The following is a 21699-nucleotide window of genomic DNA, read 5'->3' as shown; positions in this document are numbered from 1 at the left end:
CCCAGGTTCTGATTTAGGTTCCTTGCTTCTTTGTGAGTTTATGTCTGAATTAAGAAAGCAGGTTGGAGTCTGCCTTACACAGAGGTGCAGCTATAACTGAAGGCTGGTCCAGGTGACGGTGGTTCGTTCACTGCAGATTCACATAGAAAGCATGTGACTGTGTTAACAGGCACCATGAGCAGAACCCCTGGGGATGTGTGTCCACACCTCATATCAGTTTGAAAGTACAGCAGAATGGGCAGAGGGGAAGGGGGAAACAAATCCCCCCTTGCTGGACGTCTGACGTCTGTGTTTCCAGAAGTCACTAGGTTCGAGTGAATGCTGAACATTGATAGTTAAACTTTTCAAAAGGAAAACTCCAGGGAGAGCATAAAGTTTTAGTGGAAAGGATCTGTGCAGTGTCATTGGTCACCCTGATTATCTTAAACAGTGCTACAGCATTTACCCAACAAGTGTCAACCACAGTCAAAGGGGAACATGGGCGGGACATGGTGCACTCTCTACTCTGGAAGCTGGAACAAGAGGATTGAGTTTGAGGCCAGGCTGGACTACATACCAAGGTTGTGACTCAAAGCCTTTACTCCAACCCCAGTCACAGTGGCACTGTGGTGGCCCACACGTAGACGTGGACATGGAGGGTGTGGCTGACCCTAACCTAACCAGGTGTCATTTTTGTCAGTCACAAACTTTTTGATCCTTGAGTGTACCCAAAGCCAGCTCCTTCTCCTCCTGAATCCTCTGTAGCTTTCCTGTGGTCTCTGTGTTGTGTCTGGTTCTCTGTGGCAGCCATGTTGTTGTGTTCTGAGTCCTAGACAATTACTAGTCTGTCTCTGGTGGACAGTCATACGAAAATAGTAAATCTATGAAAAAAAAAATCAAATCAACAGGACAATGAAGTGGGGGAAATCAAGACAAGACAAAAGAGATTTCTGCATCTGAGACTGGCTTCACAGATGCTGAGGCTTGGGGGTTCAGAGCATAGTGACATTGCTGCAAGCAGAGCCGGCCTTTGAAGGCTGAGGTACAATCTGGATGTAAACAAATAAAAGGATTAAAATTGCTCTAAACTAAAATGTAAAGCCAAGAAACTCACACTCAGTGCATCAAGAGAGGCAAGCTGAGATGAAGCCCGCTCTTCTAGGTGAAGTGGGTCCAGCTATACAGGCAAGAAAGTCACTTGGCTCTGTGCTGGGTGCACAAGCAAAGATCATAAATAGCTTCTGTCCTGCTGGACTCTGTAGAACACAGGAAAAGGCTCGCTGAGTGGAAAAACCCTTCTCTGCCAGAAATGCCTTCAAATGCTGGACCTGCTTGCTCTTCAGTGTCTGTCTCACCCAGTATCTCTCTCAGAGTTTGACTGCTCTGGACATAAGGAGATTAAAGCCTCATGGAGACCACACTAAAAGTAAAGATTGTTTCCTATTAGGTGCTGGTTTTAAGTCAAGTTAAAGAGAAACCTGCTGATTGTGTAGTGACAAGTGAAGTGATGCCGGAAAGATGGACAGGCCCTTTAAGAGTGGACCAGCAGCGAGCTCCCTTCCTTCTCAGGGACCCCCCTGCGGGAGCCAAGTCAGCACCAAATGGAGCCTTCCACTGAGGGAGATGGGAGCCTGTGTCTACACTAAGGGTTAAAAGGGACAGAAAACAAGGTGGGATGCTGGGGGAAGGAGTGTGGCCAGGTGGCTTCTAGGATCCCTCCCCCTCTGTTGCCTGAGAGATGGATTTGAGAAAACAGCAAGAAAGCCAGCATAAGGTAAAAATGGTGATATACTAAACACTGCCACCAAGGTGAGCTTGCATGTTGAGGCCATCAGTGGAGGGCAGCGTGATGGACTGAGGACAGATGGATAGAGCAGCTGAGGCCTGGAGCGTGACCAGGATGAAGCGACAGGAAGAAGGGGCTGATGTCACCTGCTGGCCTGGGCTGTGAGTGTGTGCCTGGGAGAAGCGGGAGAAGTGGTATTGGATCCCCCAGCTTATGATGACTAGGCCTGAAGAAAGCATGAGGTCTGGGAGCCAGAGCAAGGTCCCCAGAGGTGCTAGTGGGTCTTTGGAACATAAGTAAAGATGGACCCTGTTGTGAGTCGTCGTCTCTGCTTCTACCTGACCTTTCTTGTGGTTAAATAACCATGAGTTCCACAAACAACTTACAGATACTGTTCTTATGACTACACATATAAGCACTTGTACACACATACACAGCACATGTAGTTTTTGTTTTTCACAGGTATATAGATGCAACCTACCTTTTTGTCTGGTATGGAACAGACAGCTGCTGCTTCTATTGAAAGACAGATCGTAGAGGTTTTAAAATATGCACTTGTTGGAAAACATTGTGACTTTCATAATTGCATTATTCTCACCGACATCTTTTGTTGAAATTGTTACTTTGGGGGAGTCCAGGAGAGTTGACGACAAAAGCCTTCATTTCACTGTGAACTTGACCCTCTCTTTTTAGAATTTCTAGCGTCTTACATTTGCTTATAGTAGTTGAAGGCCATCAGCAAAAATTCTGTTTCTTTAGAGAAAGCCTGGAAACCTCAGGCTTTTTCTTTTCTTTATAAATTTATAAGGAAATTCCTTGGTGCTGAAAGGTATAGTTACCTTCACCCACATTTTGAACTTTTTAATAAAATGTTTCTAGAGCCACTAAAAATTCAACGTTTGTGAAACAGTTGTTGTAACATTCTTCTGATTGCACGAGAAGGGGTCTAGGAACTGGGTAGCTGCTGTGTGGGATTAAGCTACCCAGTGGGCCCCCCCATGTTCTCTCAGCAGACCCTCACTTTCCAAACCACCTCTTCCCAGTTGGTTCCCCATCCTGCTCTCTGGTCTGAAGCTGTGTCCTTTCCTGCTCGTTTTGGCTCATTTGGTTCACCTCCACAGGCTTAGCTGACAGCCTCACCCGTCTCCTTTGGCCCTTCCCTCACTGCTGGCCTTCCTGCTAGGTATCTTGGTCATATGAGACCTTTGCGGATGCTGTAGTCTGTATTCTTCACGCCTGATTTGTTGTTTTTTTAAGTGAATGATATCATTGTTCATATCTTAAATAGCTTGCTTTCCCATTCCTTCTGAATGTCCCAAGCTTCAGTTTCCAGGTATTTGTGTGTTTATTAGCCAGGTGTATAGCTACTGCACGGTAATGGTATGTTTTACATATTTAATACTGATTTCACATAGGATCATTATAACATTGATTGTTCTTGGAATTCTTGGGTATGTGGTTAGAAACATTCTAATTCTTCTTTGGTTCCCTGAGAGCCACAACAGCTGCAGATCCCAGCTGTGTTGAATGTAGAACATGTGTTTACATGGAACAGTGCATAGGAAAAGGTCACCTGACACTTGGGAGTTACTGTCCTAGCTTTGTATCTGTGGCAGGCACCTGAGACAATCAGCTTGCTTGCTTGTTTCTGTGCCAGAATACACCATGGCAGGACCATTGACAGAGAGATCCATGCCCAGGAATGAAAAAGGAGCTCAGGACCGCACACTCTCCCACTGGCCTAAGACCAAGGAACATTCTAGATCCAAACTCTAGTACTTTGAGCATGGTAAAACCTGTGAACTTGCTCCCCATCTGTGTGTGTGTGTGTTCAGAGGTTTATTTCCTGAGCAAACTGTCTCTTGAACCACAGTTCTCATTGTTCCGATCTTAGAAAATTACTTTGGCACAAACAAGGTCTTGTATTATGCAGGCTTGTCTCAAATCTGCCGTTCCCCTGCTTTATTCTCAAATCCCAGTGTTACAGTGAAGACTTCCCTGCCTCACTGGTTACAGTGAAGGGTGCCCTGCCTCACTGGTTACAGTGAAGGGTGCCCTGCCTCACTGGTTACAGTGTTTTGTGTCGTTTTGAGTTTATATAAACGTTATCAAGAGTGGTCCAGCTGACCTTTTTATTCAAGTTGACTTGAAATGCTCTATGGTTCAATGATCCTTTTCCCTGTTGCTGACACCTGGATTGTTTCTACTTTTCTTTTCTTTACTTTATAAAGAATCTTTCTCTCACTATATTTGTGCTGAATGTTTAAAAAAAAAAGTCTAAGAGGAGGATAGAAAAAAGAACATGTATTTTATGTCAGTCCATGGTGGCTTTGCTGTACTGTCTCAGCTGAACTAGACTCTGGCCCACCATCCTGGCCGTTTATAGGCTGTCTAACTCATGTTTCCAGCACATGCCAAAGCAGGATTTGGGAACTACACAAGAGTGTACCTCTTAGAAATTAGGGCTTTTTGAGGCTACAGAGATGGCTCACTGGTTAAGAATATGGGCTGCTCTTTCAGAAAACAAAGGTTTGAGTCCCAGCACCTAACAATGGTTTGTAACTCCATTTTCAGGGGGAATCTGCTGCCCTTTTCTACTCTGAGTACTGCATGCACACAGCTGTGCGTGTAGACAGAACACCTTTACATGTAAAAATAAAATCAAAATAGTTCTCAAAAAAAGAAAGAAGGAAAGACAGACCAGAGCTTTCTATAGAGCCAGGAATTTTCTTTAAGTAAGTAATGTGAGTTTTAAGAAATGTTTGTCTTTGCATGCGGATGGTAGCACTCACAGTTTCTGTAGCAAATTGGCATTTTCCACCTTATGGATGCTGTAGAAATGTGACAGTCTCAAGCTGGATCAGGAGAGATAAGATCAGGTCAAGGCTGGTATGAGCCTACTGATGGAGAAGGGTCCGCCTTCAGCTGTAGGCTCACAGTGAGCTGACTGAACTTGGTGGTACTTCTTTGTCATGGTTAGGGGAGGGAGAGCCTCTGCTGCCTTGTGTCAGGGGAGCATCATTCTGGCTGCTGTAGACCCCAGCTCTGACAGCCTGCCTGCTGCTTCCCATTTGAAAGCTGTACAGAAGTGTCTGTAACTCTGTGGTCCCTTTCGAGGCATTGGACAGCCTCATTGACATACAAGTAGTAAAGTTTAGGGCCTGCTGGAAATTGGGCAGTAAGTTGGTCCTAATCTGAGGTAGGTGGAGGTCACGTATGTGTGGCAGGAACTGAGTAAACTCCCTGAAAGTTCAGGGAGGAGGGAACCGCCCAAGCCCTGTCCTGGGCCACAGGGTGTCAAAGACCAGCCTGATACCTGAACAGCACAGAGGCACCAGAGCCTCATGGTCCCACTCAAATGTTGAAGCTAAAAGATTGACCTGGAAGAAGCAGAAAGAAGTGCTACCACTATAGCATGAGCTGGGGGTGGGGGGATGGGAGGAGCTAGTGGATGGGGCGCGGGGAGAGGAGCGGGAGGACATCAAACAGCAAGCAGAGAGGGATTCAATGTTTCTCACATAAGGAGAGGTGTCATCTGTGGTGATGCTCGGGCCAGTTTAATGACTGACAACTACACACCACATACATGCTGCACTGTGCCCCACGAGCACATGTATTGGTGAGTGTGCTTGTGGCCACCTGTGAGAACCTGAGATGGGCTCCCGGGACTGACATGGTAGGCTAGAACTGATACTGAAGGTTGTTCTGGCTGATGGTGTTCACTGTTGCTAGCGGTGCTACCTCATGGCTTGGCCAGTTGCTGCTTTGGTCTCTTTTTGGTCATCAGTGGATACCGCAGAGACACTTTGAAGCCATGCACAGGCTGCATGTCCTTAGACAGTCTCTTGTTCCTCTTCACTCCAGTAGGGGCACCACCGGCTTCTCCAGCTATTAGATGGATTCGTCTGCTTTTCATTTTCCTTACAGTTGGTTAGTATTGAGCCCATGCTTTTTTTGGTGTTTGTGTTATGGTCTAATAATAGGATTTTTCTATTGTAAAAAGTATTCTGTTTTGGGCCCAAACTTTGATAACTGATAAGACTATCACCACCTTGTCTTGTGCTGTGTCTATTATGTCTGTCATGTCGCCATCCTCCTTCCTTCCCCTCCTCCTCACCCTCACATTATAGCACATACACTCACTTTGATGTGTCCACCATTCTTTGAGCCTTCTTTACAGCTCTTCAAGAGGCTGCAGATTCCTACAGTATTCCCTCTAGAGTCAACCCAGATATGAGCCATTTCCATACAGATGCTAGGTCCACCCAAGAACCTTACTTAGAAACAAAGATGTGAGCTCTTGGCATGTTCATTGTCTTTGTGGTGGAGACAGTTGGGCATGGTTTTTCAAGGGCTAACCTGTGCTATGTGGGTCTGTATTTGTGCATTTGTGTGTTATAGAGAACTCAGACTATGATCAAGTGGGGAGTGAGAGACTTGGGGCTAGACTAGAACTGAAGTTGTTAAGATTTCAGATTTCTGTGGATGTTCTTGAATAGGCTACACTCTTTATACTGTAGTGAGTCTTACAGCAGATAAAGGAAGGCGGGATTGCAGGAAGCTGTCAGGTGATGAGTGCTCTCTGTGTCAGGAGGAGGCAACTCTGCCTGTAGACAGTTCAGAGAGACAGAGGGTGACATTGGTGGATGAGTCAGGAGAAAGGGGATGATGTAGGAAAATCGTGTCTGCTGAGAGCAAGACCCAAGGAACCCTGCTTTCTCTGAGATGTGGGAGCTAGGGAAAGGAGGAAGAGAGGGAATGAGGGAAGAGGTAAACAGAGGCTGCTGCTGGTGGCATGTGCATCAGCTGCTGTCTGAGCTTATGTCTGCATGAGAAAGCAGGCTGAGTCCCCAGAGGCACAGGAGGCAGAACATCAGCATGCCCCACCCCTATAACTGCTTCTGATGTTATGATACTGTATGTTGAGAACACCACCACCACAGAGTGCTTAACAGGTGTTAAGGAGATCAGTGGGCAGCAATTGTGATGGTGTTTCTGTGAGCTTAACGTAATGGCCAAGTCTGGGAGAGGCTCTGTAGAGCCTCATGTCATCCTCTGCATGCCTACTGTCCACAGATACACCTGGAAGAGGAAGTTTGAGTTTCTCAGAAACTCGTAGGCCAATGACATCTATGGCCTCAGCACTCCCTAGGGGACTTGATGCCACTCCTTTGCTGGACGTCAAACTGTTCCATGTGTCCAGGTTTGCCTGTCTAGGTTGCATCAATGGGGGTGCCACTGTGCACTTGACAAAGCTAGATCCCTCTTCCCCACCATCCCCTCCACTGCAGCTCTGTCTGGCCCTCCCTGGGGGTGGCCTGTTGATCATCTTTGCCTTTCTCTCTTGTTGTGGCAGTGCCAGGCATAGGAGTTGCATGACATTGCCATCTGCTCCATAGTTGAAATCAGAGCTTAGCTTCACTCTTCCCAGAAGTCTTAGTGGTGCAGTGCATGTGTTCCTGGGATCCGACCCTTCCAGAGATTGACCTGGCCTTTTGGAAGGTATTCCTGCACTGTTGTGGGGTGGGCTTTTTCCAACCATAGCTGCTGTTACAGTTGATACAGCCTGCAGTGACAGTCTGATAAAGCAAGTGGTCTTTCCCCCTTGTGTTTAACGGGATTTGTTAGAGAAAGTGAATTTTAATGAATACATTCTATAAAACCCATTTCTAGCTCTTTGATTAGGGCTTCCCTGCTCTCTCAGTCTAGGCAGGCCTGAAGCCAGCCCTCTGCTCACAGCCCCTCTCTGTTCCCCAATCTCTGCTTGCCAGGGTTTCTGAATGCTGGGTGGGGCCTCTGCCCATCAGGGAGTACTCAGGTACAGGGCCGTGTTCCCAATGGACACATGGCTTCTTTTGTTCCTGCTGCACTGGGTGTTGATCCCCTGTGTGCCAAGGCCGTGCTTGCAGCTGCACTTGGCTGGCTCGCAGGACCTTAGTTCTGGCCTGGAGCTTGACAAACCCTCGGCAGTCCTTTTGAGATGGGTTCTGGGAGCCCATGAGCTTGTTAGTGAAGCTTGGCTCTCAGGCCATTCTCTTCCTGGTGGTTTCATAGAGTGGATTCTGTTGTCCCAGGGGATCGCAGCCTGCCGAGTTTGTCCTCACTAAACTACACAGCTAATGGTTTTGGTGAGACTGTCCCCCTTTTCAGTCAGTTTTCCTTAAGGAGCATTCGACAACATCTGGAGATCCTTTGGATAGTCAGGGCTAAATGGTTCTGGCCTCGGTTGGTTACAGCCAGGGATGCTGCTGTACGTGGCACAGTGCACAGTTCTGTGCAGTGTATGGACGTGGAGAAATGTTACTGTGGGAACAGATCACCGAGGAATCTGCTCCTAGTCAGGCGTCAGATGTGTTGACGTATTTAAGCCATCCATAATGGGAGGCACCTGCGTGGATGGGAGTCAGTACAAGTCCTCCATAACTAAAGGCACAGGGCCAATACCAGTGTTAAGTTCTAGGGTTTGTTCCGTGTTGCCTTATGGGTGGGTACCAGCTCTTAGGATCTGGGTGTTGCCCTGTATCTTGCTATTAATGCATTGTGGAAGATGGAAGTTGTAAAGGTTTCCCTAATATATCTGGCCTTCATTATTTTAATAACTCAATACTAAGTAACTTGATGATTTAGAGATTTAAATGTAACTTTGCATTTGGGCAAATGTAAATAGCAGACTTATTTCATAGAGCTGCATTCATTCCTCTTGGGGCCTACAGTGTGTGAGATGTATGAACTGACTCAGGTTGCAGTGGTCCTCACTGCTGTTGTTGTGCTCTGCACAGTACAAGGTTACTTCTAGTCCCTAGGCAGCGAGAGCTGGAGAGACTTTTCCAGTGTCATTGATGAAGAACATTTCTCCACATTCATATACTTACAGAGGCTTCGGAGGGACATGGAAGCCTATCACTGGGCATGCCCACTTGCTCCCTTGCAGTGGTCTGTGTGCATCCTGTCTTGTAGATTCTTACAGAACATATACATAAAAGGAGTAGCTGTGATGTGCCCTCCTGAATACAGAGCCTGTCACAGATGGGGGCCTGCAGTCAGCTCGTTTGTGAGCGTGTAGCTACTTCATTGTCTGAGTGTGCAAAGCAGCACTGACATGGCAAGGTGACCTGCCTCACATCTGCAACTCTCTTTGACACGCATACTCGTGTGTGTGTGTGTGTGTGTGAATGATGTTCTGAAGTTTACATTTTACAATCATTAAGAAGCCACCCATACCTCCTTTTCATGTGGCTCTTTATAAAGACACGTTCTGCTTGTGAGGGGCACAGCACTCACTAGAGTGAGGAAGGGTGAGCTCCTCTGCCTCTCAGCTCAGGCTTGTGAGGGGCACAGCACTCACTAGAGTGAGGAAGGGTGAGCTCCTCTGCCTCTCAGCTCAGGTTGGTTTGTTAGGGTTTGTTTGGCAACTAGGTCTTAATGTGCTGGCTAGCCTCAGCTCATGCAGTCCTTCTGCCTCAGTCTCTCATATAGCTAGGACCACAGGCTCTGCCTCCCTGTCCAGCTTGTTCATTGATTCTCTTGTGTGAGTGAGCTCTGTGAGGATTCAGGTGAGCTGTAGGTTAAGTGTCTTTATTTAGGGCCTAGGCTTCTCAGCCTAGCATAGACTTGACTCTCATCCTGTAAGACTGGCCAGGATGCAGGTCCCAAGGTGAGCACTAAGAACACTTAGGGTTGGGATGTGGAATGTTGAACTGTAGTCACGTGTCACTGGCCAGGTTCAAAGAAAACATGTTGTGTCCTCAACCAGGGCTCTCCTGTGTAGAAGGGCAGAAAACAGACACCAGGCCACAGTGGGTCACAGTTTTACTAGAACAAACTCCAAACATCCTTCAGTGTCCTCTGTACAAATGCCAGAGTTTCTGTAGAGACATGTGGAAGCTGACAAATGGGATAGACTTTTTGTTTTGTTTTGTTTTGTTTTAGGTTTTTTGAGACAGGGTTTCTCTGTGTAGTCCTGGCTGTCCTGGAACCCACTATGTAGACCAGGCTGGCCTCAAACTTAGAGATCTGCCTGCCCCTGCCTCTGCCTCCCAAGTGCTGGGATTAAAGTTTATGTGTCACCACAACCCATGGTTAGAGATTTTAAAACGTGATCAGTGCTGACAAATCATCCTCCAGAATCTTTTTTGTTAATTTCTACATCCACCAGCACTAAGTTCAACCCTCTTAGTCATTATGAAGCATTATTTGTTTTTTATCTTTCTTTTTATTCTGCTGAAGAAAATCAGATGGAATTGTGTAGGTGGGTGGATAGATTGACTCTCACTTTCCCACTGTCATCCGACGGACTGGTGCACAGCCCTTCCTAATCACTACCGTTCATGTCTGCTGTGTGTGCTCCTGTTCTGAGCTTTGCTGGCCAGAGCGGGAGGAGCTCGCACACACCTAAACATGAATCCGTTGTCGGCTCTATCACCTTCCTTTAGAAGCTGCCAGTCATAAATGTGTGTTTATATCTCATTTCTTTTAGACCTTTAGATTTTGTGATTGGTTTAAGAAGGTTTTTTTCTTCATCTAAGTAAATAAAAATATTGTGTTTACGCGTTGTAAATTCTGGGTTTTTGTTTGGTTGGTTTTTTTGTGTTTGGTTTTTTTGGTACAGCGTCTGTGAGGCAATATCAAATGGTTAGTTAGACTTTCTAGCATCACCCACTGAGTCATTCATCCGTTCTTTACTGATTTAAAATGCCGTTTCATCACAGTTATGTATGTGGGTCTATTTCTGGGCCTTTCCTCTGTTGATTTGTTTGTCTCGCCCTCAATAATACCAGCCTGTAATTAAATAAATTTATAGCCTTTCTAATATCTGGTAGTGCGAATCTCTGTTCATTATTCTTTATTAAATTTTCTTTTTTCTAATTTTGTGATTTCTCTTCTGTACTTATTTTAGAATCAGCTTGTCAAATTCCATTAGAGGAAAACCCCCTCGGGCATCTTGATGGGACTGGCGTTGCTGTATAGAGCTGTTATCCGGGAACTGGTGTCTTTAGAATCCTTCTGGGAGTGTTTATTTAAAGAGAGCATTTCCAGGTGTTCTGTCTCTGAGTACTGTGATTGTAAACAATCTGCCAAATGAGACAACAGTGTGACAGTAGGAAGAGCCAGAGCTTGGCTAGAGTGTGGTCCTCATCAGGGCTAGAGGTGGCCACACCCTCCTAGTGGCGCCTTGCATTGTCCTTAGGTGATGACTGCACCTGATTGCTGGCACCTGGACGCTCCCTTTCTGCAGTCCTTGTTTGGCCTTCTTCCTCCCCTGAGCTACAGGCACCCCAGAGTCAGTGTTTGTGGTTCAGCTGCCAACTGTCTTGGTCAGTTTACACTGCTGATGTCTAGGCAAGGGTGAGTGTGTGCAGGGTGGCCTTTTCTCATTGTTGTGTTGATTTGTCTTTGGTTTGGAATAATTGCTTTAAAACATTGACTTAAAAGAGGATTTTAGGCATTTCTTTAGACTCAGATTTTCTCTCCTGTTACCTACCAGCAATCAGGTAGGCAGAACAGTGTGTCAGGAAAGTGTATCCGTCTGTTACCTAGTGCTAATACCTCCCTGTTCAGTGATCAGCATAAACACTGTGCAGAGCCAGTCCCACTTACAGAGAACTCTGGAACTGAAGCAGCAGCGAGGAAAGCTTGTGAATCTGAACTTAGCTCCTTAGAGCCCATCTGTGTCACACAGCAGAGCAGCCACAGAAAGGGGACCTGGGGCGGATGTACATGCCATGGCTGAGGGTGAAAGGAGGGCCCTCTAAAGTGGACTGTTTTGGGGTGCGGGGAGCACTTGAATCCAGTGTAAATAGGCTGCTGACGTGAGCTTGAACAGCTCCTTCCCTGTGGCATTGATGGGAAGAAGGTGTCACAGCAGGAGAGGTTAAGCTCGGTGTGTGGTTTTCTATGGCTAGTGAGGAATCCGCGCCTACAAGCAGATACTGGGCCCTACCTTCTGCAGTGTGCAGGTGCTCGTCAGCCTGCAGGTTCCTGACATGTGTGTATAACCCGTGCAACCTGTGCTTGTTTTCCAGAACTATACTCAGTACATCCCTCTGTCCATATACGACCTGCAGACGTGGATGGGCAGCCCCTCCATCTTTGTCTACGACTGTTCCAATGCTGGTCTCATCGTCAAGTCCTTCAAACAGTTTGCACTGCAGAGGGAGCAGGAACTAGAGGTGAGGTGCTGGAAAGCCAGCAGCGTTGCGTGCGTGCGTGTGCGCATGCGTGAGTAAGATGCTGAAAGGAGATTAGGAAACGGGATCTCTATGTGATGAGAGATTTTGTGTGTTTAGGCCATGCTGTGATGTTTGATGAAAGCTATGGAGGTGCACCCCACCCCCACCCGGACAAGTACATCCCATTGTACTTGGTATTATTTTCAATCTGAGCATTGGATAGTGACATCAGTAGGCAGGTTTGTGAGGGGGGGCAGTCCTGCCCTCTGTGTAATGTTAAATTGTTGCAGACACATGGGTTTAAGGAAATGGGCTTGTTGCTTCCATTCTAGTCTTTGTTTCCATGGGTGTCTTTTGTTATTCTATTTTGTTCTTTTAAAAGGTTTGTGTTTTTTAACTCAAACCACCAAGCTAAATGGTAAAAATGAAAACAGCTGCTAGGTCGGTTCATTGTCAGGAATGGGAGAGACTGGGAGCTGCTTGGATAATGAAGTGGTAGTTTGCCGGGTTGTTTTAATTAATATTTGATGGTTAAATTAAACAGTGAGTTCTAAAGAGAAATTGAAGAGGCAGTTTCAATTAAGAGGCCTCCATCCAGTGGGCTGCACAGAAGCTCTGGTGGAAACACTCTGTGGCCTCTGGGGGCTCATGAATCCTGATTGGCTGCAGCACAGGAAATTCTCAATCCAAGAACAAAAAATGGCCTTCAGTGTGTTTCCGAGAGCCTGAGTCTGCTCAGCTTTAATGTTTGTTATGTTTCACATTCCATCAGAAGAGAGCACTGAAGGGGCCAGCAGCAAAACCTGAGATTCTTTTTAGTAGAACTTAAAGTTAATATGCCTACTGTTTAGTATTTCATAGTATAACTTTAGCCCTATGTGTGGAACCTGCAGGAGAGTGACTAATAAATATAACACCTTTCCCCCTTAAGAGATGAACTGGGTACCACAGCATTGCTCACTGGCCTCTTCATTTTGTATTTGGCAAGAATTTGTGTTTGTGTTTCCAGCCTAATGCCGTACTCTCAGCCACTTCGTCTGGGTTTGCCCATGGTGGGCCAACTTACCAGCTGTAAATACCCCAAGTGCCAAGAGGTAATTTCTGTTTCCTGACATCAAGTAATAAATATTGGGCCATGCGGTGGTGGCACACACCTTTAATCCCAGCGTTTGGGAGGGCAGAGGCAGGGAGATTTCTGAGTTTGAAACCGGCTTGATCTACAGAGTAGGTTTCAGGACAGCCAGGGCTACACAGAGAAACCCTGTCTTTAAAAACAAAAACAAACAACAAAACAAAAAAATCTCCCCATTTATAATGTTAATAAATGTACCAAAGAATCCTGCCCAACTCTCACAGCCTGTTCCTGAGCTGTGGAGAGGTGAGGGAAGCAAGCCATCAGGCCATCAGGCTAGTTAATTAAACCGCACTGGGGAGGGACCTGTCCCTTTCCAGCAGAGGCACAATTACAGCTCAAGCATCTTATATTAAATGCCTGCTTCCCAGCACTGTGGCGCTGCTCTCAGACCACGTGTGTTCTCTGTGTGTTACCAAGGATTAATCAGCCACAAACACTATTCATTTCATTAACTACAACAGATGATTTACATACAATCGTTTCTCAGAAGGGGGAAACAGTTTAGTGGGCTTATTCATCATGAAGGAGCGGTGCCTTACGAGGCCCGTGGAGGGAGGTGCCCTGTTACACCAAGTATTTCATACGAAGCTCAGCTCTTCGTTCTCTATGGTTACAGTGCAGACTGAGCTTGTGTTTCTCTCACACACTTATATCAGGGCTCACTGTTCATTCAGTCTCTTGCCTAAAACAGCGGAAATTACAATCAATCATAGAGCTTTTTTTTTTTTAATAAAGATTTATTTATTTATTTATTTATTTATTATATGTAAGTGCACTGTAGCTGTCTTCAGACACACCAGAAGAGGGCATCAGGTCTCATTACAGATGGTTGTGAGCCATCATGTGGTTGCTGGGATTTGAACTCATGACCTTCGGCAGAGTAGTCGGTACTCTTAACCACTGAGCCATCTCACCAGCCCCAATCACAGAGTTTTATAAAATTGTCTCCCAATGCTCACTATGACATTAGTGCTCATCAGTCATTTCATCCTCCTGTGTAGAACAGTCCTGTGTAACTGCCCGGCTTACCTGCTTAGTCTGATCTTCCCTGGGGACACACATCTTATGATCCCAGCACTGCACTCAGGAGATGCAGGCTGAAGGACAGAGGGCGTCTGCTAGGTTGTATGGGATCTGTTCTCAATAAGTAAAGACCTAACCTAACCCACCTGGCCAGTTTCTTTGTAAATTGGCAGTATAGTTAGATTGTTGTGCACTGTGTGAACTGATGGAAACTGTCAGTAATTGGTTTATGGCAGGCTGTGGAATGAAGCACTTCACTGCTGTTCTGCTTTTCCCTCGGAGGGGATGACAACATCCCTGTGTCTCTTGCCTGTCCTTGTGGTGGCCAAGATCCAATTGGGGAATAGATTTGTAGTGTGTGGGGGAGGGCAGGAGAGAGGAAAAATGATTAAATATAACAGTAGAAAGTGGCTGGTTGGACTGCAAGCCCCCAAATAATAAGTGTAAGCATACACATGAGTGACATAAATTTTTAAGGGTTGATTATCTGCTTTCATTTTCTGGTGGTGTAGTGCTTGCCCTGGGACCCTGGGGTTTGGTTGCTGTGTGCTTCTCTCGCAGAGTAACACTGTAGGTAAAGGAGACAGCAGCTTCATAAGAGCAGGCACGAGCTACTGCACAAGATTGGAGCCTCCTCAGAGCCAGGAAATGTGTAGCTGTCACTCACGAGTCTAACTTAGGGGTTTTGTTGTTTGTTTTTTTTTTTTTTTCTTTTTAATATCATATCATTTTGTAATTTGAAGATTAAAGAAAAACTTCAAGTATCTCTGCTTTCACTGTTCTTTTAAAAATAAGTGCTTTAATTTTGACTGAAATACTATGTCGTTTGTGATGACTCAGCACCACCTTCCAGGCAGGGCCACTGTCAGAAAGGGGCCTTTCCCTCCTCTGGTCTGGAGGGCTGCGGCTCCCGCCTCTTTCTTGGAACACCTGTTTAGGTTGTCTGTGCAAGGAGCTTCTTAGTCTTCTACAAACCAGAAGCAGAGCTGCCGGTGGGGGTTCTCTGTAAGGATTACTAGACTCTGCAGGGGCATGGTGAGTTCAAGACCCGCCTGGACTACCTGGTGTGTTCAAAGCCAGCCTGGGAGCTTAGTGAGGTCCCTGTTGCAAAGAAAAGGTAAATGTTCTTGCAGGTAGCTCAGTGGGTAAAGGTTTGCTACCAAACCTGACAACCTGCGGTTGAGCTCCAGAGCAGAACCCACATGGTTGAAAGGAGTGAGTCAGGAGCAGCTGGAGTCTGATAGTGAAGAGACACATTGCTGGTAGGTTTAATTCATGTTTATTTGAATCTGAATGTGCACTCAAAAGAGAAACCTCTTAGCTGATGGAGGGATCTGTGTCCTGGCTTCCTCTTCCCTCGACTCTGCTGCTCAGTTGTAGTGCTGTATCTGATTTCTCTGTTTTGTGACCTCGCTGTATTTTTTAATATTCATTTTTATTAATTCTTTGTGAATGCCACGTAATTTTTTTTATTATTATATTCATTACCCCAGCTCCTCTCCTAACTTTTCTCAGATCAAGCAGTCCCTTTCCTGTCTCCCTCTTCTTAAATAACCCACTGAATCCAGTTTGTGTTGCTCAAATACTCCAGAGTGTGGAGCCACACTTAAAATCCCTACCAGGGGCTGTACTTTAAAAAAAAATGGACTCTCGCAGCGTGGAGTCACCGACTGTCAATGCCTCTTCATTTAGGGATAAGACCTTGTCGTCCCTGCCTGCTCCACGCTAAACTGTTGACGGCTTTGATTTTGTGCAGGTCTTGCTGCTGTGTGGTCATGAGGGCACTGGTCCTCTCTGACCTGTGGCTAGGACGGGGTCTAGGTGGAGGAGGAGTGATGTAGATGCCCCGTTTGCAGCCAAGCACCCCACTGGCGTGGGCTGCTGTTTGCACTTTGATCACTTGTGCATTTCTGGTACTGTCTCTGATGAGGCCTGAGAGTTGCTCTAATCTGTGGATGCACAGAGGTAACTTAGAAGCCATTCGAAGGATTACAGTAGCAGCCTTGTTGCATTAGTGATATCTTTAGCAGGTCCACACCGACCATGACCAAGGCTCTGAGCACCTGGCTTTTTCCTTTACTTCTTGTCCCCCAACTATTATTTCTGTCATCCATGATTTTTCTTGTAATCATCCCCTGCCCGAGATGTGGTCAGTTCTCTGTGCTTGGTGCATGGAGACTCTGAAAGATGACAAACATTGCCAAGCACAGAGCTGAGCGCGGCCCAACTGAGTTCCAGTCTGCTCTTTCTTTCCCTCTGCACTAGCCTTCCTCCTGCTGCTGACTGCCTGCAGGCTGCCTTCAACTGCCCATAGCTGTCTGCGGCTGCAGGCACTCCCGTGTTCTAGACTCACCTCTTTTCCAAGAGCAACCCAGGCCCGTGCCAAGCAAGCCCAGGAGGATGCACGGCAGCAGTCGTCTTGGGCCCCAAACATTTGCATTTAGAAAGCTGATGCAGTGAAAACTCAAAATTGGATTTTAGACAGATTACAGTTTATCTTTTTCACTAATAAGATCTCTAAGGTGAATAATTTACTCCTTGAGTGCTGCCTCCGGGAGGCAGCTACTTCCTCCTCTCTGCCCTCTGTTGCTGCTCTGTACTCCTGACCACCGCAGCTCCAGGCGGTTCTTCTTTGTCTCCAGGAGGAAGGGGCGTGAGGGGGGAGCAGTGCTTTCTCCTGCCTCTTGCATTAGAAAATGATTGCAGGCTTTTCTCTGGAGCTGCGGACTAGGCTACTAAGGGAGACTGGAGTTGGGAGTGGCCCTCAGGTTATCTCACAAGAGTAACAGCACAGGTCTTTGTTCTTCCTCTTTAGCCCCTGCTATAAGCTGCCTTTACCTCTAGCTCCACTCTCCCTACCTCAGTGGAGATGTTCCTGAAAATTTGGCCACATCATAGCCATGTCAGGAATCCAAAGGGACTCCTGCCATCATCTGGATAGAACTCAGGGAAGGAATGTGTTCAGGAAGTGCACCTTGGACTGACTGCAAGCTACAGAGACCACTGCACTCAGCTTTGTCCCAGGAGGATGCCATCCTGAACACCTTCAGGGTGGGTTCAGGGCGAGCACACATTCAATCCTTGGTGTGCTTGGCTGGAGTTTGAGGATAAAGAGAAGCACTGTCGTGATGGAGGGAGAGCCTTATGCTAGTTTAGTCCCGGTTCTGATGTTTTCTCCTCGGCTGCTGACACATTGCGAGGCTTTTTCCATTCAGCTTCCCGAGTGCTGTGCTCCTTTCTGACATAGCCATGAGGTCTAGCCCTGCAGCACATGAGCTCTCTCCTGGCAGAGAGAGATGTTGCCAGGTTTTGTAACATCATTTGGTATAGATGACCTATCTTCTTTACTTTCCACTTGGGCATCTTGTTTGTGAACTGAAGTATATGTTCTCAGATCTTGGTCACTGTAACTAGGAATTTGGACAAAAATAATTGATGTCACGGTCATCACAGTGTTCTCAAAGTATATATTCCACAGACTGAGAAGTTCATGTTTTGAAATGTCAGACTCCTTTGCTAAAAAGCCGCAGCATGGCCAGCATGGGGCCTGGAGCCCAGGCAGTTCACCGTGTTCACGGCTGTTATTCTATATGTCACCTGAGGGTTCTTTTTCTTTTCCAAATGGTTTAGCCCAGGCTGGCCTCTCACCCATGGTAATCCGACTGTCTCAGTTCCCTAGGTGCTGGTATCAGGTGGTAATCCTTTGACTGACTGCCACAGATTCATCCTTAAGTTACCTTTCAAAGGCAAGTTTCTTGTTGGCCGTGTCCTCTGGGCACTTGCCCTGTGACAGTCGTTGATCAGCCCAGGGATCTGTGGGTCTGGTGCTATGTAACACTGACACCCTGCCTGTCTCTGTCCTGCAAGTTAGACTCCAGGTCCTCCGTTCTTTCTCTCTGCTACCATAACTAATCATTCATAGACAGCAGGGAAATGAGCCAGCGTCTGTTATGTGCTGTCTTTATTTTCTCCTTTAATTGTCAAGTAATGTTAATTTGTGGGTTTTAGCAAGGTACTGTCCATGTCCTCCAGTATGGTTATTTTATTTTGGTTCACTTTGATTTTTCTCTTTTGGCTTGTGATCTTATGAGAAGAGATGAACTTGGCTATTGTGTGTTCAGGGTGGGAACTATTCTCCAGGGACCTGATCTGTGGAAGACAACTGGGCTGCTGCTGCTTGACATTCAGTTACTGCATAGAGGCACACTGGGGAACCACTGGGGGCTAGGAGCAGAGAGCAGTGTGCCATCCGACATAATGCCTGACCTGTGGTGGGCACCCAGCTAAAATGTGCTAGCTAACAAGGAAAATATCACTCCAGTGGCTGTGTGTGGCTCTGTCTAGGAGCTGAGCAGAGCTGACAGTGGCATCGGTCCAGGTGGCCATGTCTGCAGGTGATGGTGCTTGGACTTAGTAGTAGCAGTTGTGGTTTTGGCACCTCAGATTCTGGAAGCAAAAAACAGTTTGCTTATGAGTTAGGTGTAAGAGATAAGAAACAAAGAGAATTAGAGGTGAGGGCTGGGGCCATATCTCAGTGGTAGAGTGCTTCCCAGTTAGCAGGAGGCTCTAGGTCTAGTCTCTTCTACAGTGTGTGTAGAGGGAGAAGAAGTGGTGTGAGGAGAACTTGTTGAGCAAGGGAGAAGGGCAGAGCCATCCTTTGAGTGGAGTAGACTGTAGTGCTGAAGTTTGCATGGCGATGTGTGAGCAAGAGTTCTGCATTAGATTATGGAGTTCTAAGCCTCTTTCTCAGGAGACTAGGTTGGCTCTGGAAGTGTGGGGAAATCTTTGAGTCGACCAAAGCTGCTGAAAAAGTGAGGCCAGGACACCATAAGGTTCTCTGTGATGTCAGCCTAGAAGTAGCAGAAGGGGTGGGGGTGGTAAGAAAACTAATATTCCAAAGGTCAGTGGGAGAAAACACTTCCTGGGAATAGGGATGGTTTACTGATGGCTCGCTGTGACAGGCCATGGGAGGTAAGGGGTGAGGAGACCGCCAAGGCTTCAGTGCCAGATTGAGAGTGGGAAATTCGGGCCAATGATGTCCATGAAGGATATTCAGGGAGTGGAGGAAGGCAGGGAGCTTCGGGAGGTGTAGACTGGGGGGAAGGGGCTCATTTCTTTGTTGGTTTTTAAATCTTTATTTATATGTACATTCTTACCACATGTGCCTGTGTTGATGGAATAAGCCAGCAGAGAGAAGAACATGGAGATGTTGTTTGTGAGGGTGGTCCTCAAGTTGGTGTGAGAGGGAACAGTGGCCAAAACGTGAGGAAAAAGTGTGGAAAGAGCCCACTGGAGAGAGAAAGACATCTGGTGACAGAGAAGCTGCCTCTGGAGGAAAGTGAAAACAGCCCAGACCCACATAGGAGGAACAGGTGCACACACGTGCACATTACACACACATGGAGAGCACACCCATAATGCACTGGTGCATGCCACCGGTGCAGACACTTTATGTGTGCAGCAGCACTGCTGTGTAGGTCCTTGTTCATCTTAGCAGAGAGCAAGTAAGTGTTCTCCAAGGCTGGCCATGTTAGGCTGTCCTCTGAGGAGTGAGGGGAACACTCCCTCACCTTTAGCTGTCATGTGTCCTTCAGTGCCCCCTATCCCTGAGTTCCTGTCACTCAGTAGGGTTTTGCCAACAACGAGGGAGAGCAAGTATCCAGAACTTCACAAGATCCTCTGCTGGGAAGCTCAGGATGAAGGCTCTACTGGTTCACAAAGTATATAACCCCTTGCCAAAGAAAGATGGCCTCTGGCTGATAGGGAAGGCAGAGCCTCCTAAATTACTCTAAGATACAAGATAACACACTGTGCTCAGAGGTGACTGTGGGTTCACTCAGATCATCAGAGGACACATGAAAATGCTGTGAGTTGTAAAAAATGACTCCCTAGACCCAGAGTGTAGACAAGGTCTGTGTAAAGACGTGGCAAGGAGGAGCTTGATGTGAAGCCAGGCTCTTTGGATAGCCTGAGACAGCAAGCATGCTGTCAGCACTGGTGATCAGCACCCACTGTCCCCTGGACCTACAGCCTAGAACAAGTCACCAGAAACAAACTTCAGATCAGCATGCTGTTATGTCCCTATGGCCATGCCTTCTGGCACATGCCCTGTGATGTGGCATCCAGGAACCCCCAGCTCTAACCAGAAGTAATTCATGATTGTGGATGTTATGCTGTGTATCACACAGAAGAAACCACTGTCTGCTGAGTGCCACTGTACAGGAAGACAAGGCTGGACACCTCCCTTCTCAGGGGACCGTTACCCTGGGCTGTCCCTTAGTGTCTTCTTATGCACACAGCTGCAGAACCTCCCGTGTTTTCTTCTCTTTAGTTGTTGATTCAATTCAAGTATGGTTGGAGTGGAATTTGCTTATCATTTCTAATTAATGTGTTCGCTGAGTTGTAGAATGGTTTGAGAGCATTTAGAAGCTGCAACTGCCAGCAGCTAAGTGGCTTTAAAATAATGGACGGTTCATTGGGGGGTAAGCTCAGAATCACTGCGAGAAACTGGCTGACCCAGGCTCTAGGAGCCTGTTGGAGACCATCACTGAGTTGCTGTCCACCAGAAGTGGCTTCTGCTCCTTGGCCAAGATTTCAGAGTCTCAGAGCATACAGACCACTCGGTTAAGTTGTTATTGATGATTGGGTGCCTACAGTTATGTGACTTGTGTGTTAAAAGTCTACGTCAACATGCTAACTGTAGTGTGCCCTGGGAGACCTCTGAAAGCTAATGAAGCAGGTGAGTAGCATGAGCTCCACCCAGCTCTGCCCTCTGATCTCCACTCGGCCTATGGGACGAGGCATAGCTCACCACAGAGAAGGGCTGCCTTAAGGTACAACTGCTCAGAATGCCACGTCTTAAGACTCCTGAACTTAGGGCTATCTCACCTTGTTAAAAGTTGTTCCTCACTGTGTGTGCGAAAGGCCAGGACCGTGCTGTTTCAGTGGCTCATTTAAAAACAAGAAATGTGGGTACTGCCCTGAAAAGCGGACTGTGCCCTTCAGAGTGGCACATGACTGGGAGGTGGCCGGCCTTGCTTAGGAGCTGGAGCACCCCCACCCCACAATGCCACGGTCTTGGTGATGGAGCACGTGTCTTCTCTGGAGCTGGTTACAGTGAATTGCATGTAAAGATGGTTCTGGTGCCGAGAAATGCCCTGGCGGAGGTGAGGCTTCCTTCCTTCAGGAGCTGTGGTGCTTGTCCTGATGCCCACACTAGACCCGGCTGCCTGGTAATGAGCTTCATATGCACGCTGACTCCTGAAGGATTATTTTGATTAAAGGGTCAATATCTTAGATCAAAAATTAAAACTAAAATAACGTATGGGATAAAACTCATGTGTAAATCAATTTTTTAATTCCTGTATTAGCGGTTCTGAAAGAATTCTTCATTGGTTAAATCCTTTGCCTCAATTTTTTTTTTTTTTTTTTTTAGAAAAATGTCACTGAGTTAAATTTTCCCTGAGGCAGAACTATCATATATAGTAGATGCAGCTCATGGGTGGTGGGTTCACAGAGTGCATCTGAGGCTCACTTATTGTCTGCTCCAATGGGATTGACCTGTGCCCAATCCAGGCCTTCCCTTGCTCATAGAGCAGCTCCCCATG

The 21699-nt window shown here is 46.8% G+C and overlaps 1 protein-coding gene across 1 annotated transcript in view; it reads left to right on the top strand.

The window, feature by feature from the left end:
* The window catches only part of Rptor (regulatory associated protein of MTOR complex 1), a 303680-nt gene that overhangs the window by 132635 nt on the left and 149346 nt on the right, over positions 1-21699 (top strand). Inside the window, exon 5 of the mRNA XM_021175441.3 lies at positions 11788-11934. Within this exon, the coding sequence (XP_021031100.1) occupies positions 11788-11934 (147 nt within the window). The remainder of the gene's footprint in view (positions 1-11787; positions 11935-21699) is intronic.

The sequence above is a fragment of the Mus caroli genome, unplaced genomic scaffold (assembly GCF_978045245.1).
Source record: "Mus caroli unplaced genomic scaffold, Mus_caroli_1 scaffold_13, whole genome shotgun sequence".
NCBI lineage: Eukaryota > Metazoa > Chordata > Mammalia > Rodentia > Muridae > Mus > Mus caroli.
This window is presented reverse-complemented; position numbering and strand designations above follow the sequence as displayed.